The sequence below is a fragment of the Amphiprion ocellaris genome, chromosome 10 (assembly GCF_022539595.1).
Source record: "Amphiprion ocellaris isolate individual 3 ecotype Okinawa chromosome 10, ASM2253959v1, whole genome shotgun sequence".
Classification (NCBI taxonomy): Eukaryota; Metazoa; Chordata; class Actinopteri; family Pomacentridae; genus Amphiprion; species Amphiprion ocellaris.
Window position 1 is genome coordinate 16,562,611 of NC_072775.1, and position 20,138 is coordinate 16,582,748.

The 20,138-nt window shown below is 38.4% G+C and overlaps 1 protein-coding gene across 4 annotated transcripts in view; it reads right to left on the reverse strand.

Moving 5' to 3' along the window:
* Window positions 1-19,707, reverse strand: part of eif2b3 (eukaryotic translation initiation factor 2B, subunit 3 gamma) — a 33,847-nt gene extending 14,140 nt beyond the window's left edge. Inside the window, exons 1-6 of one of the 4 annotated variants that reach the window (XM_035947817.2) lie at window positions 19,405-19,706; window positions 17,875-17,946; window positions 17,064-17,229; window positions 14,522-14,679; window positions 4,643-4,802; window positions 4,273-4,384 (exon numbers count right to left, since the gene is read on the reverse strand). In XM_035947817.2, coding sequence (XP_035803710.2) covers window positions 4,273-4,384; window positions 4,643-4,802; window positions 14,522-14,679; window positions 17,064-17,211 — 578 coding nt within the window. In that variant the 5' untranslated portion in view covers window positions 17,212-17,229; window positions 17,875-17,946; window positions 19,405-19,706. Of the gene's footprint in view, window positions 1-4,272; window positions 4,385-4,642; window positions 4,803-14,521; window positions 14,680-17,063; window positions 17,230-17,874; window positions 17,947-19,404 lie in introns of all 4 variants that reach the window. The other 3 variants (XM_023269559.3, XM_023269558.3, XM_055014877.1) reach the window with 3 other exon arrangements.
* Window positions 19,708-20,138: the final 431 nt, after the last annotated feature.

Here is a 20,138-nt window from a genome sequence, read left to right on the forward strand (position 1 = left end):
CCATTTTTCAAAGCGTACCATAGTGATTTAGATTTTTAAAGCTGGAAAAGCACATTGGAGTCTGTGTCTCATTATCACATAATAACAGAACTTCGGCAAAATTAGAAGCAGACACAATGTTCAACTGTTCACAGTGGTGTTTAGATCTGATTTATTATTCCACACTAAAGGAATAGAAAACTAATGGTAATTACAATAATCCGCTCTGGAAGTGGTTGTTACCAAAGCATTTATGCCAACATGGAAGTAACACCAATACTACTTGTTGCATGCTCCAGTTTCAGACAGAGATGTGTATGCATTTCAAATATGCAACAAAAAAACATGTAGAAATCAAACAGATTAGAGAGAAAACAAGTCTCTTAGTAAGGTGCTGGGCCACTGGTTTCAGTCTCTGAAATTCCACTGGGAAGATGAACACCATTATCCTAAAATATATTTCCCTATTTGCAGAAGTCAACTCTTTCCTGTATTATTTTTCCAATTAATGGTATTAATGTACAGCACCGGTTAACCAGGATTAAATACTGGGACTTGTAGTATTTGTAAATATAAAATATAAAAGCTGGTGACATAAACAACTGTTAACGACAAGTGCTGTTTTCTCACTCTCTTGTCAATTGGGTGGAGAGGATTCATTTATGGCTCTATACATGTAGCTAACACACAAGATAGGCATGTAGAATTCATAAATAAAAAAGCGGTAGGAGAAGTATGTGTAGTGACCCGGGATAGGATATTGTAAATGGCATGGGAACTGAATGGACATTTAATGAATCCCTTCCTCTACCTGTCACCCTCCTCTTCTCTTTCACCAAAAATCCTTCTCTACAATTTTCCAGCTTTCTCCTTTCCACTCCTTTAACCCTCTCTTCTCCAGGTTTGCTGCATGAGTAGAGCGACTCAGGAGGTTTGCTTGGTCACACATATTTTACAACCAGATGCTGAAAGCCATAAATCAAACTGAGTGTGTGTTCGTCTGCGTAAAGGTATTTTATTCAAAAGCATAAAAACACATGTTCATGCGCACAGACATGCTCTGTGGGTGTTTGTCAAATGTATTTATTCACACAACATTTCCCAGGTGTGTGCCTCTGTGTGTGTATCATGGGCATAAAGTGAATTTATGGGAACACCCAGCATGTGACATCACTGTTTGGCACCTGCAGGCGGGCAGGAGGCAGAGCCTTGGATAACTGGCTTATGACAAAAAGAGTGTGTGTGAGTGTGGTTTGTGTGTTTCAATGTGAGTATGCATGTGTGTGTGCGTGTATGTGTGTGTGTGTGTGTGTGTGCAGAGTAACAACAGGTGCCTCAAAAACTCAAGAACAAAAGGAATACAGGAATTGTACAGTACAGTAGACACAGCAGCAGTGAGCTCACAATCAAGTGCTACATTCAACCATGATAGCTGAACAGGCTTTTCCTAAAACATTTTTATTGGGATTTTATTTTATTTTTTCATTCCTTGCATTTTTTGCAGAATCCAACTACAACAAACATCTCGGATTTCCCAAACAAAGGTAAACATGTTGCTTTTCGTAACAGCAGCATCACGTGATTTCTGGTTGCTGCGAGTGCTGTGGAGTTCGGTGTCGAGGAGAGCAGGAATTTAGTGTCTCTGCAGGCAAAGATGACTCAACTCTTGGATTAATGGCTGACTACTAAAGTACCACTAAAGTCCTCAGTGGGAGAGAGGAGTCACATCTCTCATTCTCAAACACACACAGCATAATGTCTTATTTAGTTACAACTAAAACCTCACAGTGGACGATGAGTCAGAGGCAGCAGAATGACTGTTAATACCCTCATTAGTCAGGTTTTCACTTCAGAGCCAACGAGGCTGAAGGGCTTACGACTCTTTTAGGGCATTCAACTACTGCCACCAAAATAAAATTTGCGCAATTCCCTTAATACTACGCTAATCGAATAGTGCTTTCCTAATTGAGCTGACTCACATCCGTGAACCTGCGTTTAAGCCTAAGGTGCACGTGGCCCTGCTGGTGAAATCAGGCTACTGTTCATGATCCTGTACAGTCACCCCCGGTATGTGAGATCATAGAGTCAACCCGGACACAAGTGTATGTTTATGGTTTGAAAAATGTCAGGAAACAAAAATATCCCATCACGGTTTCCCTGAGCCCAAGGCATTGCCACTGGATTTCTGACAAACAATCCCAAACTAAAGAGAAATTGAAATCAGACTGCTACATATGCCCGTGATTTTAGCTTCCAAGTCTGCCAAATCATTGAGAAGCACTCACAGAAGAGCCAACAAGTGAACAAATGTCCATAAGTCAAATAAACTACATACATAAAAGAACTGGCATGTGAGTCAATGTCAACAAAATATACCAATTACTCATTTTTTCCTTTGTGTTAGCCATCTATGTAGACATCAGTAACTCATATTTATGGTGTTTCTTACATATAGAATACTGCATAATAACAATGTATGCAGTAAAATGGTTTGAAATGTGTTATTGCCGTTTTGTTGTACGTTGCAAAAAAAGTTATTTAATCCTGAGAGGATACATCCTGCTATCATGTTTCATCATTGCAAACAGAACTCCTGATCCAATATCTTAAAGGTCACTACCAGTGTCTTTACTATGAATCTATCTCGAAAATATACAAAAACCAAGTTAGTAAACTGGTTTGCTTGAATCTTTCCTAGGATCTCAAAAACCCAGATTTTAAATCAGCCTTTTATTACACAGTCGGCCATTTCTTCAGGCCCGCGTCTGCGAGATCCTGACAGGTGGAGCTGCAAATGTACGAGGGGAATCTCTGCTGGAGTCCTTTCACACCGTTTAAGCGATTTCCAGGTCAAACAATCTCACATGTGCAGAATGTTTTGAGCTAACACACCTCAACCATGTGGAAACCATAGAGCAGGGGAAAAAATTACACAGGGGTTGAGGTTGAACAAGGATGGAAGGATGAAAGAACAGATGGGCGTTTGTGTGGAGGGCTGTGCAGAAAAGGGGAGAGATGGCTGAAATAATGAATGAAAATGAAATGCAGACTTAAACAGACAAATTTTTAAAAAGACTGACACCAAAGAATGCATTCAGAGGAGGTGCCACATAATAAGAGTTGCTATGAATGTTGTGTGTTGCACCAAAATACTAAAGTTCTGATGTTAAATATTTATGTATCCAAATGTTTCCCAAATAAGGCTCAATGTGCACATTTAAAACGCCTCACACCGTAAGGAACCTACAGTGTGTATGTAAGCATAAGTTGCCACTTTTGACTAGATGTGTACTGATGTTCAAAACAGTCCGTTCTTGTAAAACTACCTACTGGTGACTTATAGAAAACCAGAACGCTGGGATTTCTTTTGTTACAACCTTTGGCAATAAATACTGCATGTAGAGAGGTTTTTTATATCTGTTTCGTGTGCTTGTGTGACATGTGAGCGTATAAATGATCAGAGGTGATTCGAAAGCTGTAAGTCTTTCACTGTAAGCCATAAATGTTTAGCTATGGCCTCAATGTGTTTCCATAACACTGTGACAATGTGTGACTGTTTTCTCTCCATCAATGTCTGCCTCGAGGTTTTGTTCCGTGTTCCTGTGTTTGCTCATATAAGCGTTTCAGTGTTTGTGAAAAAAGACAAAATGTGTATACACACACACATAAATATATATATGTGTGTCTGTGTGTGTGTGTGTGTGTGTGTGCATGTGTATGTGTATGTGTGTGTGGCTCAAGAGTTCCCTGTGCAGGGAAGCATGCGAGCAGCTGCTCTGGCCCCCCTCTTATTGGCCAGAATTTACAGTGGCTTTGGCTCCATGAAGTATTTACGAGCTCCCAAAACACCCGCTCTCACACATACATGCATTTTAGGACTCCGAAACGAAAAGACCTAGAGTACTCTTCCTGTAACAAAAATCTCACACACCCACCACAGAACCTTCACCCTAAAACACACTGACTGATTAGAAATCTAAACATCTGCTCTACCAAGGCTAAGAACCTACAGATGTACAGACTCTATTTATGATAAACCCCAAACACTGAAAAGAGACGGTGCAGGTACAGCAACCTAAAGAACTAACATTTATTAGCTGAGCTACGAATACTTATTTCGACTGGTGGGATTAACAACAGGAGTTTAAAAAAAAATGAGGAGCCTATGCAAAAGAGTTTGAAATGAACACAATAATAGCTTCACCTCTAAACATTTGAGCGACAGCATTATAACATATGACTGTATTTTCTTAGTAAAGGAGCACTACCATTTAACATCAATCTTACACTTACTTCCGCATGATGGACTTCCTAACTGACAGCCCGTCCTCCAGATCTGCTTCATTGGCCATGAAGAGTAGCCTCTTTCCTGACTGATCTACTCCAACAAAGTCCCTTTGCTCAGCTGGAATAAGAAAAACACACACATATGTACACATAACACAACATACAGTAACAGTATGTCACAAATTTGGCCATATTCTTCTTTGCAAATGCTGATAATGAAAAAAAAAAACCTTTATTTATGTTTGTGCAGTGTAACAGTTGCACAGAAATGTATTAAAAAATTCACTTTGAGCATTATCTTATGGGAGCACCAGTAATTCACCATACATCAGATTCATAGTAATCTCATCTCTGATATCGACTTATTTCCTGTTACCTGTCTTTTTCTTGCCCTTCTGGCCTGGGACTGTCTCCGTGAATTCATGGGCTTTGCTCATTAGCATGGCCAGAGTTGCATTGTGGGCTCTGAACAGATCAACCACCTCATGAAGAGCCACATCTGTTATCAGGTCACAACTCATCACCAGGATGTCCGTCTGAGGAGAGAGGTTGGAGAGAAAAATACAGTGAAGTATCCAGGCTAGTTTATACATTCGGCTGCTGGTAAGATGTGGCAAAATGTCTTAAAGATAGCGGATGTGATAGGATTGCTTCAGGAGTGCTTCACCTCACATAGCCATTTCAGGTTTTTAAAGGGAGATTTCAGACTTGAACTTACAAAATCCATCTTTTGCAATTATAAAGTTGGTTCCAATGTCACCCCTATGTACACACAAAGGCCCACAAAAGGCATAAATAATCGAAAGAGTAACTCACGTTAAGAAAAAGAGGTTTACTTGCTCATGAAAGTCATCCCAGCATGCATGTGGAAAATACAGACCAGCATATGACGGCAATATTTCATCATATGCAGTTAACTATTCCAAGTTCTGTTTTGCTTGTAAACCAAACTTAAAGAGATGCTTGCAGATCCTGTGTTAAAGTCACTTAAAATATGATGACGTTAAGTATTAAATCCTGTTTTTGCTAAGGAAATTTTCATTTTCTCCTCTCTTGGTCCAATTCTGTTCTATGATAGCGTGCTTTATTAAATAAAGGTTTGAATATTAGTTGCTTAAGCATCCTGTAGCTGCCAAAAAATGTGGTATAAGTACAGTAACATCGCAGCAGCCACATGCAGGTAATGTATATTACAGTGAAAATTGCTAAAAAATGATTTATGATTGAACTCACCATGAAGCAAGCTTACATAAGACTCAATAAGACAACATTATAACAAAACATTAACAGCAGATTGATGTGGTGACTGCAAGAAATGCTGCACTAGTCGAAATGCTCGCAGGGTGCTTGTGGCGGAACTTAACGGCATGAACTCCCTGTACCTGGAAATTTTTAACATTAAGTATGACGCAACAAATCTATGCCATGTTTATATGATGATTTGTTTGAAAAAAAAAATGCAATGATATCAGGGTCTGTATACTTCACAAAAAACGTTGGGAAGAAACAGTAAACCAGTTTAGTAAATATATTACATATTTTGCTGGGCTCTTTGGCAGTATAGTAATTTTCCATTTATTGTTTTAAGCACTATTTTAAGTACTTGCCAAATGGCATGTCAGCTGTGTATACTTTTCAGCTTCTGTGAGCGATCATATTTCTTACAAAATAAGTGCCTAAAATCAATGAAGATGGCCTCTATCCTGTGTTTACATCCAAACGTTTAAATTCAAGCCTGGCTCCTATTTCTATTATATTTTCATCCTACCATGCTCCTGACACAATATCATATAACTTGTTAACTTTCGCATTTACCCAGAACAATGAGCGAGGCTGGCTGGATCCGAGTACCTTCCTGTGAACTCATCCAAAAACAGCACAGCTCAAACATCACACGGACCCAAAGAAAACAAGAATCTTTGGAGCTTGAAAGAATACATCATTTGTTAAATGAGAGAGAATATTATTTTGGAATTTCCCAGACATTATTTTCTACATATATCATCTTAAACTACTGTCTGTAATTCAGCTATTAAACAAGGTGCGAGGAAATATGGGTTATAAACTGCAAATAAATACACAGCTTTTGCCTTCCAATTGACATATCCCTAGTTCTCCCACCAACAATAAGAGGAGCAAATCCTACATTAGTCTTTTTAACTGGCTTCCACTGATGTTGCGTGTCTGCATATGTGTTTACATGTGGGTGCGCCCACATTTGTGAGTCTGTGTAGTATCCATCTGTCTGTCCAGTGATGAAGGCTGTCAGCATAGAAACTAATCCCTCCATTAGCACCAGAAGCCTCAATGACAGAGACATCTTTGCTATGTTTGTGACGGAGAAGAACGACTGAGAGAGATGGAAGCAGGATTAAATAAGTCCAAAAGAACTTGAGCAAAGAATCTACAATCATAATTGAAAGGAAAGAGTGGAAAAAGATAAATTAGAGTTTTTAGGCTGGTTTGCAAGCAAAATTACCTCATTCCACATACACCACTGTAAGAAAAAAAAGCCTAGACTTTGATGTTCCCGCCTCCAGGTTGACATTCTCTCTTGGCTTTCTCCACACAAACCTTCTACCATCAAATCAACGCAGCTTAAATGTTTTCTTGTTGAAAAACAGCTCGCGGCTGTCTTTCTGTGCATGTTCTTCTTCAAATGTAATCCTATTCTTGTGGAACCTATTTTGAATGGTTCGTAAGCTAAGTTGCATCTTGTAATTATTGTTGATCTCTGAGGCAATACTTCCTGCTGTTTCTCAGTTACTCACAAAAATATCATTCAATCTGCTGCTGTACTTTCTGGGGATGCCTGTGCACCTTCTGTTCTCGATCACAAGTCTTCCATAACTTTAATAGTACAGTATAACCAACTGTGGCGAGTTTTTTTTCCCACAAGTAGCCACAAGGACGGAAAGAAATTAAAAATGCAAGTAGTAAAATTTCTGTAGTATGGAAAGAACTTGACTAAAAACATTTATTTGTCATCTGGAGAGGTATATTCATGCTTCTTCAGTGACAACCCAATAAAAGGTATATTAGCAGAAAATATGTCTGAAATGTCAATTTATCAATTCTTTTAAAAACAAATGTTAAAGATACATCACGGATGTTTGCTGCTAGGCTAGCCATCCACCACTGTAGGTGCAGTATATAGTTACATGCAGAACGTTACATCTGAACATATTCCAGAAAATGCCTCCATTGCCTTTACTGTTAAACAATGAACAATAAATTAAGAAACTGCAGAAACCCTTAATAATTCAGTGCACTTCACATCATTTTCTCTGACAGTGAAAAATATCATCAGTCTTTTGACCCATCTTTCACTTTAAAGTGTTAAAGGACGAATGTATAGGATTTAGGGCGCTCTATTAGCAGAAATGGATTCAAATCTATGTCTTCATTACTGTATAATCACCTGTATCTTGTATCTATGAATCGCTGCGCTTTTGTTACTTTTTAATATACATATGGAGCGGGTCTTGCTCCACAGAGTCCACCAAGTAGCACCACTATGCTTATAGAAGCCTGGAATGGACAAACCAAAGACTGACTCTATAGAGGTTCTGACATTGAAGAGGCAAAATGGAGGTTCTTCTACTTGCTGGGAAATGTATGCATGAGGAAGGAGCATTTATTTAGTTGTAATCTGGTACCACACCTCTAGATGCTACTAAGTCCTTCACATTGGTCCTTTAACCCTCAAAATCCCTGGAACTTGTCGCCTGCTTTGGTAGGCAAGTGATTTTTACAAGAAATCACCAAAATTACACCCTTTATCCAAGCCACAAGTTATAAAACAGAAATAATTGATATTGACTGTGTGACTTTCTGATTCGTAGGGAAAATGACACAATTTAAGCTAAAATTCACAGTATTTTGTCAAAACTATTATATTCTACATGTCTCATTGTAAACATTACAAGAAATAAACTGTTTGCAGTGATCAGATTCTGGAAACAATTACAACAAAAGAGACTGTGCTTCATGGTGCAACTGACAACTGACTCAGTTGCGACCAACAGTCGAGTGACAGGGCTTCAACTGAACTGGGCTGAACCTCAGGCTGTGTTTACACAAAGCAGAGAGGAGACAAGGACGGAAAGAAATTAAAAATGTAAGTAGTAAAATTTCTGTAGTATGGAAAGCCACCTTTATTTCCAGTATTGGAAACATCTCTGGGCGCTTGGAAAAATGTTGTACATGGTGATTCCAGGTTTCTTATAATCAAAGAAATCCAACTTTTGTTTTAGATTTATGACATTGTTTATTTTACTGCACATGAAAGATTTTTTTTTTTTTTTTTTTAAAGATATTTTTACCTCCAGCTGTAATTGTGCTGTTTCCATTGAAGTGTAGGACTTCATGTTGCAGTGAAAACTGAGCCCACAGTGAGCAAAAATTTGACAGGAATCAAAAAACGCCCAGATAGAGCATTACGTTTAGAGGGAATAATGAGTATTAACATTTGGCAAAGCTACGAAGAACTGAAAAACTTGCCGGCATTTGTTAATAATGAGTGAATAATGAGTGTTGTGGCTGAATGTTAAAGGGGTGAGTACATTTCTGTTGTGGACAGTGTGTCTGTGCAGGGGTGGTATCAGTTGGATCAAGGGTCATGCAGTTGACCTAGATTTAACTCTAATCATAACCTGGTCTGGTCCTGGCGACAGGAAGCTGCCACAGCAAACCTGGAGGTGTCTGCAGGAGATCTACTGACACTGAGACTTTGACATCTTTCAACTCTCTTCTCCCTCTATCTCACACTGACAAGCTTGCACACATGTTCAGAAACAGAGCACACAAACATGTGTGCACGTGCGCGCGCACACACACACACACAGACACACATAAATGGACAAAACCGTGCTTGTATAGTCCACACACGCAGACACACTCAGAGGCGACAGCAGAGTGGAGTCAGCTGGAGAGACAGAGACACTTTGGCCTTTCAACAGCCAGGATCACTGGACAGGTCAGGACCACACACACTGATCCATACAAAATCACACACACAGACACACAGTTGTCCCAGTGGTAGCTGACTTCAGTCCAAAACTACTGCTTACAAAGTCCTGACCAGCTTTAACCCTTTGACGCACAACATGGGTCAAAAGATACTCAAATTCCACTGAATATGTGAACACTTTATTGATATGTATCGAGGTTGTTTTTCCAGCTTTTGTTTAGAAGATTTTTAAATAATGTGAGTAGGCAGTACGTGGGACACATCCATCTTTTAAGTCGGTACATGACTGCTGTTATTAAACACTGTCATTAAGGATTTTTAAATGTGCAAAGAAAGAATTCAAGAATATCGCCTACATACAGTATATGCTATCGCTTATACAAAATGACAACAGAAGAAAGAAAACCAAGCATAATCAAATGGGGTTTTTTTTGTTTTTTATCTGTCCTACAATGTCCAAACTAAAACATAATCAGTTGACTGTCATGCAAAATGAGGAAAAGCAGCAAATCGTACTAAATGAAAATTTGGAATAAGCAGCTTTTTGCTTGGAATTTTGCTAAATGTATATTTAACTATCAAAACAACATGTGATTAATTTTCAGCTGACGGTTTTATGTAGTAACTATGACCCCACTCTTAGATGTTATATAAGAACAGAATGATGTGTGTCTAGATGATGTCTATTCATTGGATTGAAGTAGCTCATCCAATCAATAGACAATTATCATATGTTTTTCTCCTCTGGTGGATAGCTAATACCAGTTACTATGTGATCTTTGGTGATTTTCTTAATTTAAAATTTTGATGATTAATTCATGCACGACTGAGCCGTCAGACATGCGCAGAAAAGTCTTTGTAGGTTCGACAAATACAGAAGTCTTGGTTGAAGTCTTGAAGATCATCAGACCATTGAATATTTTTCAGGGTACTCCAGGCTAAAAGTGATATGAACCACTTTTATCACAGACAAAGCCCAAACCTTGTCTTATCTTAACCTACGGTTCTTTAGAGTTTGAAGTTTGAACTTTTGCAGGTCACAGAAAAGAGGGAAAAGGCAGATTTGGTGGGAATGCAGAATAAGATTGTAAAGAGGGAAAGAAATAAAGACACTAATCTGAGCATGTTTGCTGTGTATCTTTCATGCAGCCGCAGCCCCATCTCTCACTCCTCTCTTTCCTCACCTTTTGTCTCGAGTCTTACAAGCTGACTAACATATATAGACAAAAGGTGAACCTTTGAATCAGCAGCTTCATATATTTCTTTTTGCCCATATACCTCATTTTGCCAGGTGATTAAGCCCCAACGATAATAGAGATGTCAAAGAGGTTTTAAGCGTACAAAGCAAAAACTGCATGCAAAGTACTCCTTTCACTAGTTTGGCTTATTGTGAAAGACCAAAGCATTAATCGGCATATCCGTCCACTTTTGTGCAACTTCGTTGTTTGAAGAGCGAACAAAATAAAATATGCTGCTTGTAATCTCTCTTTTCAAAAATCAAGAGGAATGTCCTACTCTGCTCACCCAGAGTATACACTGATTCCGGCAAAGCATTTTGTTTGATGGGTTACACCAAATCCCCTCATGGGAGGGTGTTTGCGTAAAGACATGACTGAGTATGTGTGTGTCTATACTGTGCTCATGCATCAGTTTGACAGATTGAGTGATCTCTGTGTTGGGATTTGGCAGGCCATGGTTACGGTTTTTCACTCATCACCGTGCAGTGTGTGAGTGTGTGTAACTCAATGCCTCTAATCTAGCTGACTGCTCAAAGGATTAGGAACTCAGCGATTCTCAATGGAAGCATGCTGGAGCTAGTCGTGTTTAAGTGTGTGAATATATAACAAGTGTCTATTAAAGAAATCTTTAGCAAAGAGAAGACCAAGAATCTGTACAAACCTATTCAATTGCCAAAGGAAAAACATTACACTGACTAGTAGAAAAAAAAATTGCCATTTGATTAAACTATTTTCAAAGGCAAAGCCAACTTATTTTGCTGGGAAGAATGTAATAAATGTCAGGGCACTTCTGTTTTCAAATGCACGTTTGATGTGGTACACTCTAAGTAGAAAGAGTGTCTGACATTTTTGATCCGACACTGCTGGGATAAGGAATCCCAAGGAATGTTTTCATTCCAGGGATTTGGGCTGCATGATGTTGGTAAAAACAGGCATTTCAAAATTTTGTTTTTCTGCCATATATATATATATATATATATATATATATATATATATATATATATATATATGGCAAAATGAAAAAATACAGGGAACTTCACCAAATTAGTCGAACAACTTTAAGTGGAAAGAATGAATCATTATCGAATGATTAGGGTAATTTTGTAGGGGAGTGCATCGGTGCAGAAAATTAAAAATACTTTTTAAAAATGCTGAGAAAAGCCACATAGAACCTTGTTCTTTTTATGTAATATTGGTAAAGGCATCCAAAAGAGTTATTTTTTTCTTTTGGATGGCATTCAGACCTGGCTTTGCAGTCATCATACAGAGCTTTGTGGTGCCAATTTAAATGGTCAGGTTAGTTGGGTTGTCTCATGCAATAGCAATAATTACAAGACACTGCCGACAGAGGGCCAGATTTTGGTCAACATCATTCTCTCTGTATCCAAAATATTTCCATATTGTTGATGTTGCATTTTTTTTTGGAACCAACTCTTCCTTTTCAGACTTTGTCTTCTGTTTTTTACTCATTATACTCTGTACATGTAGAGCCTCAATGTCAACAGACTCTGTGTCTTTCAAATTAAAATTTAAAAAAAACGTTGTATCCAAGAACCGTTCCATCAGAGTAAATTATGTGATATAAGATGAGTAATTGTCAAAAACTTGAAAAGAGGAATTTTTCTTTTTGTATCAAGCAGTAAGAAAAGATGTAGCCTATGTATTTGGGTTAATTTGTCTTACTTTTATATTGCCTTATCACTATCTGAGTTTAAAAATGAAGAAGAAAAGCGATCACAATTGATTCTTGACACAATAGTGATTCTATTTGTTTCAGTATGACAAAATTTTTAATTTTCCTAAGGACTGCACTTACACCATTATGGCCAGAAACGTGTCAAACAACTGCAGGTATCTCTCTCTCTCTCTCTCTCTCTCTCTCTCTCTCTCTCACTCACTCACTCACTCACTCACTCACTCACTCACTCACTCACTCACTCACTCACTCACTCACTCACTCACTCACTCACTCACTCACTCACTCACTCACTCACTCACTCACTCACTCACTCACTCACTCACTCACTCACTCACTCACTCACACACACACACACACACACACACACACACACACACACACACACACACACACACACACACACACACACACACACACACACACACACACACACAACAACACAATGCATGTTCACACACACTTTTTTGGTGGATGTTTCAATCACATCATAATGAACATTATTCATCTTGTAATACTATTTTTCCCTATCACTGCTGAGTTGATCCAGACAGTAAAGGCTAGTTAGCAGCTATGAGCCAAGCTTTAGTCAAGACTGAGATTAAAACCTGAGGTCTCCCTGCCACGGATCTGGAAAGATATAACGGCTCCTTACAATAACTTAATTGAAGAGTTGTAAGAGTGTTAAGAAGAGTTACAGTAATATATCAGTGTTACCTTGAATGTGTCATTTTTGGACAAATTTGTACAGAACTGATCATGATGTCGCCCCTTTGTGAACTCTGGATTAAGTCCATTCTATCGGCCAACAAACAAGCAATCTTCCTGAACAAGTTTTGATCAGAGTGTGCATTTCTCTGCACATTCTGTATGAGCATGTGACAAATAAAAACTCCTGAATCTTGAGGAGGAACTGCTCACACACAGATTCACCGTCAATGTGTTTGCAAGAAAGAGAGAGAGAGAGAGGCAGAGCTCTGCAACTAAATATTTACTCCATTTTAAAGAAAGATATATATAATACACTATATGTGGCAGTCAACGTTGACATTGTGGCAGACTGTCACAAACAAGCCAATATATGGGAAACACTACTGTCAGACAACTCTGAAAATATATTGCCAATCGTTATTGGACTGATGGTGGCCGGTTGGAAAATATGAACACATTGCCCAACCCTGCTTACCATTTCCATTTCATATAACACTATGGTAAATCTGTACTGTGCTGACAGACTGAAAATGTCCCTATGAGCTGAATGAGTCAATTCAAGCTAATTCCTTCAAAGAAGATTAAATAAAGAATGCACCGAAAGGATTACCTTCCTTTAAGATTTGGAAAGTTTGAATCAATTACACTCTCTGTGTAACATCACAATTTTGTCTTTTTTTGCATCCTCAATATCTTGTACTTAATATATAGTATTTTGTTAAATTGTCAAATTAATTCAAAATTTCAGGAGATTGTAATTGTGATTCTTAAACTCAGCAACCTTTCAACTGTATAACAATAATTGATAGACGAAAAACAAACCAGAGTAATTGCTTTTGAAATACATCATCAGTTCTAAATTACACAAAGCCTCATACAAACATGTCTTCATGGTCACAGGAGGCCAGTCAGAACCATGGCATATACAGAGGGACACCGTACACCCTAACATACCCAAACACAAATGTTGCACAGATGTGCACGACTACTGCATGAGAATAAATGGTGCACCGGGTAAACTGGCAGCACAGGGAGTTTGAGTCTTAACCATGACCTCATCTGTTTAGAGTGAATCGGATGAAGGGATGGAAGGAGGGATCAGCAGGCAGGATGCAGAGGGGGTCTGGAAATTGGAGTTGAGGGTCATGGATACCAAGACAGCATGTGTAAGTTTGTGTGACTGTGAATGTTTGTCTGTATTTTAAAAAGGTGAAATGAGGCACTTCGGCAGCCTTGGCCATCCGGGGGAGGGAGGGAAAGACATGGATCAGTGGTCACCCAGCAGTACACGTACCCACCTAAACTTCCCCCGCAATCTTTGTCATTTTTCTACTCTACCTCCAACCTTTTTGCATTTTTTTTAAATATAGAAGCTAGTGGTAACTGGTCTTTGTGAGTGCATCATGCATGGTTTGGTTCTCCATTTCCATCACATATAAAAAGCAACCATTAGACTGCAACAGTTTTGTTTTCAAACAACCAGTCCATGTCACCTTATTCACATTAGGTTGTAAAAACTGAACAGCTTGAAGACTTCAAGCTTTTGAAAAGTTGTCATCTTTTCATTAATTCAGTTATATGTCTGTTGGTGCTTCTATGTATTCTGTAACTACAACATTGGTCTCAAAATGCACACACCTTGATCTTCTGCTGGATGTGCCTGAGAGCATCGGCAGTACCCATGTCTCCATCTTCCTGGATACAAACCACATCCAGCTTCATCTTCACGTCCACCTTCATTTTTGGGTCTGTGCTCATCATCTTCTGGACCTCTTTGGTGGTGATCACTATCACCTCTGAAAACACAATTCACAAATAAGTATTTATGGGATGAACCTTTTATTAGATCAAGTTGATGAGCCACATGAGATGTTTACTTGGCTGTAGCACACTGTGAACTTAAGTTAAGTTAGGACAACTGCTTTGCCTTTTTATAAAGTTTGTAGCAGCATTACTAGATGACCTTATGAATCTAAAACATTGCAGAGTCCGTCTGGTTTAATTAGCCTTGTCTGCATAAAATGTTTTTTACCGGGCATTTGTTCACTCTAGCTGTGTCAGCCTAGTAAAACCTAATTGCACAGCTTTGGCTAGCAAGCTGCACACAGTAAACTGCTGGCCACACATGATGGTTATGTATAGAAAGCAACTTTTATTTAGACTAGTGAGGAACTACAGGCTTTTATAACTAACAGTCCAGTTTATGGGCAAGAACAGCACACTGCAAAAAAAAAAAAATCTCCCTTTATAAGCCCACTGTTTCTGGACCCACTGCATGTTGCAGCACAAAAGTCAAAAATGTGGACTGTAAATCTATACAGGATATGCACACCTGACAATGACTGATAATGTATTCACAAGCTGGTAAAGTGCAATTTTAAAAAAAAATATACAGATTACATTCTATGCAGCAAAATGAGTTCCATTCTTGCAAGGGTCAATCTGCAAGTGTACAGTGTACTAAACAGCAAAACTGTCACTCAAAACTTAACCTGGCCTTGTTTTGAAAAGGTAATAAATTTAAAAGTGCACCACATAGTAATTAACTACTACCAGCCAAAATACTACAGTCTATATGACGTTCTCTAAACATGCTCTCTCATTATAGTAATGTCAAATTATCAAATATAACGATTTCTGCATTCAGTATTTACTCTCTGCTCTAATATTTTCAGGAAGGTCCCTTCTGACTTGAGCTTTTTCTTCAGTAATTTTATCTCTACGGTAATGACATTTACAAAAACGCAAAAAAAAAGTTTTCATCTTAAATGTCCTTTTTCCACATTACCACATAATTAAGTTTGCACACTTTTTCTGCACAGTTTCTCCGTGTGGGCTACATAAACTTTTTGGCTGCATTTTTGCTTCTTTACATTTTATGTGGAAACCTTGAATGTCTGTGGTTCCCTTTAACACTTTTCACCCCTACTGCTGGCACGTAGTATGGAAGGAGGGTACACAGCTCCCATGCAGCCACCGCCATCAGCTCCAATTAGTGTGAAAATGTAAGGAGGAAATGTTACAATATCAGACACGCTGGCAGAAAATTTTCTCTACAGCTTTTATATATTTAAGGCCCAGTATGGAACACAGGCGTTTTCCCTTATTGTGGCAAACTAGACCTATGATCAGGCTGAAGATGGCCAGAGCTACAAATTAAGTGTCAGTAAAGATTCTAAAAGGAGCAAGAAGACTAAGGGGAGGAAGATGTCAGTCAAGCCTAGAGTGTACATATCCTAACAGAACTGGGAGGTGGTGTGGGAGGGCCATATAAATCAAACACCTGTATAAATCTCTAAGTGTAGTGTAATTTTTAAAGGTCCCACATGGTGAATGTGTATTTTTATTGTGTTTTGCATGTCTTAAAAACTTGGAAGTGTAAAATAAAAGCTGAGAGAATGAAAGGGCGTTTACTACTGTCATTCCTCAAGGCCTCCCTTACCTAGATGGCCTCCTAGCTTAACAAGCCAGTCATAATATTATTCAGTTTTTAAGTAGAAACCGAGGAACCAATAGTTGCTAAAAATTACCCTAATCCTGCCCCCTCACTGCCTACTGCTCGTGAGGTGAGCCATAAAGAATGAGCAACCGCCTCACAGTCCACCAGGTTTATTTACTTTGTAAAAGCAGTTTTTGCTAACTCTAATTTGTATCAGTCACAAGGACAACACACCAAATGTTCTGCTGTTAGCTGCAAGACTGAACACAAGAGTCTCCATGCACTCTCTGCATCTGAAGAGTCAGTGGATTTCTTTTATTTCTCTCCCACTCTCTTTGTACACATATACTGTATTTTAATACAGCAGAATTACCAATAAAGCTGTGCTATCAACATATTTTCACCGTTTCCGTTGTCAGAGAACAAAGCCAGGATGTATCAGTGGAACATAGCCTATTAAGACTACATGTTAACTGGCAGTCACTTTAGAGACATTGAAAGACGTATTCTGGGGACGTGAGATTCATTCATTTGTTGGAAAGGTGACCAATAATTTGTAGTATTTTTAGTGGAGTGAAATTTTGAAAACAGTAGTCTTATTGTATATACCGACAACTTGAACAATCCTGCTTATACTGATTTGGTGATAGTGGTAGCAGTAAATGTGTGTGCAGGCGTATTTGAAGAGATAGACAGAGAAGAAATATTATTATGAGTATAATAAAAAAGGTCAGCTCTCACCTTCAAAGCCCACCCTCTCCAGCAGGTTAAGGGGATACCACATAAGGGGCTTGTTGCCAACAGGCAGCATTGGTTTGGGGGTGTTGTATGTCAGATCAGTCATACGAGAACCCCCACCAGCCGCCATCAACACTGCCTGAAGCTCCATGATGTCTGCTTGGGACTGCTAAGAGAAAGAGTAATACAAAGGAAAGTAGAGACAAAAGCGTAAGTTGAGATATATATATATATATACACACACACACACACACACACACACACACACACACACACACACACACACACACACACACACACACACACACACACACACACACACATATATAAACACAAATGGAACAGTTTAATAGAAATCATAAAATGTCCTGCCGATATGTATTTTGACAGTTACAAATTATTTGTTTTACAGCCTCTTTGCTTCAAGTTGTGTATCGATTGCAATGTTTCAAAAGTAACTGGACACTTAACAGCTAAATGTTCCTTGACTACTGTCTGTCAGCTCAATGCCAGCACAAAAGAGCTTTTATGTGACTCATAGATGAGCTGCAATGTAGACTGAGGTGGAGTTGTCTGTCAGTTTGATTTGCATGTACATGTAACACAGACAGACTGGCTGTTTGTTAGCATGTTGTAATCAGCTGTCAGTTCACAGTAGCTACGGCTTGTTCTTCAGTTAAATAGACCAGAAGACTGTCAAGGGATTCTGATACCCAGTTTTTCAGTAAGTAAACATGTATTTTCTTAATGGCTTAATTTACAGTTTTAACATATGCATATGTGTGCAAAGCACCTTCCCTGTTAGTTTACATACTGATGATGCTGGGTATATCGGCTATGTGCTGCAGTGTCACCCCTCCACTCCACTTCCCATTTTTGGACGGATCTGTCTCCGACCAGAAAAGATTGCATCAACTATAAAGTCCTTCTCTGGGCTTCAGTTCAACTCAAATACAAACCATTAAAATGTTACATTACAGTTGCTAAATCTATCTTTATATACAGTTTATGGGAGGAATATCCTCCATTGGCTCTGTCAATCACGTGATCTCAATGCCGTTGGCATATACTTTACTTGCTACAGATCAAACTAAAGACAGAGAGACTCTAAAATACACACGAGCTGAATGTGGCTGCAGTGAGAACCGAGAAGAACATCATCAGAGAAAAATGCAGACTGCTCTTGTGAAGTCTTCACAACAAAACAAAAATGATTTGGTCTTACTTCACGTTGATCTTTAAAAATATTTCTGAAACCCTAAACTTTGTGCACTGTGTTAAAAGGACTATCATGGAGCTCCTTTTCCATCTAGACATAGAAACTGAGTATGTAATATGTCTATATATTGTCACTTGGACTTCACATTTAAGCGTATACATACGTTATACACATATGTTTGAACAGGAATTGCATAGAGACAATGGGTTAGTTTATTCTTTGTCTGTAAACTCTGATTTAGTTGAAAACCGATAAATGATTTAAGTCAAGTCCAGGCAAAAAGTGAGAAACATTTGATTGTTCTAAATATAAAGACTTTTCTCTGTTTTACATATAGATCAACTGATTATGCTTGGATTATGGACTGTTGGTATGGCAAAATGACATTATCCCTCTTTCAGTTTTGGGTCAATATGATTTATAAGTAAAATAATTAATTAGTTGGTAATTAAACTGACAACAATAAAAACATTTGCTAGGCACACTGAGGACAACTTTTCTGCAGAGGTAAACACTTGATAAACCTGCTGGAAATGAAATGTGTTACTAATGTGTTAATGTGTTAAATTGATGATGATTCTACAATGATGCTAAGTTACTAAATATGTGTCTGGTCAGCACTGAACACAGAAACTGACTGGTTAGGATCAAGCTTTTTATAAGTGAACATTGACTGTTCTGGGTGAATAAACTCTTTTTGCACATTTCAACCCTCTTTTTTCCTGTAACACCACATGTATGAGAGTAGCACTGTGTAAAAGTGTGTCATTCTTTCTTTTTGGGTGGTTCCTCATACAGTCAATAGTCTCAGTACAACATGTGCAAGTGCTGTAACTTACAATCTACAACTACTGTACCGTATGTTGTACTTTCTAAATGAGTACAGTGAGTCGGTGAGACTTACAGATTCACATTCGACTGACAAAGCCGGGTCCTGAATTCTTTATCATTTGTTTCTTCTTCATGTAAAACTCGGACATGTGTTAAACACAGCACCTGATTGAACTAACGGCAAACTAACAAATGTTCGGGTATGGTGCTGACTGAATTCACAATATGGCTTTAAATAGGGGTTCAGATTTACATAAAACAGCTGAAATGTGCAAAAAATAAATCTGAACATACCTGTCACAGCCTCCTTGATCCCTGCTGATCGGCTGCCTGATGACAGCGCTGGACGCATGCAAGTTAGTTGCTGTCAGTGTTGTTAGCACTTAGCTAACGGTTAGCGCAGAGCAACAAACGATACGACCGATGTAAAGAAAGCTCACAGCTAGTTGGACGCGTCTTCCGAAAACCAAACAGTCAATTAGATGAGTAGTATTGCCACAATTTCAAATTAGTCGCTGAATTCTTTGACAGCGACAACGTAAATGAAGCTAACAGCTAGCATCGTATGATGACACTAGAGTGCTTTCAGTGAAATACGTCCGTGTAGGAAACTACTTCCTCTGTCATTTGGTTCCTACGAGGAGAGGAGAGGAGAGGAGAAGAGAAGAGAAGAGAAGACAAGAGAAAAGAAGACAAGAGAAGAGAAGAGAGAATTTTAAGGTACATTTATCAGAAATATCTTTTAAAAACTATGTAAGGATGGGAGTAGATGAAAGCATTAAAAACATATAAAGCAAAAATGTACATAAAAATGTTTCATTGCATTGGGAATTACTTTTTCATATATAAAAAACGACATAAGAATGTTTATAGACCTTTTTCTATTTTTTTTAGGTTTCTGATTTTAAAACTCATTGATGTGTTATAATCTAACTGCTACACACTGACCATAGAAGAAAAATACAGAACACACTTAAATCTGCTTTCTTCATGATTGTCTTCACCATGCTCACTGTATTTAGCATCCA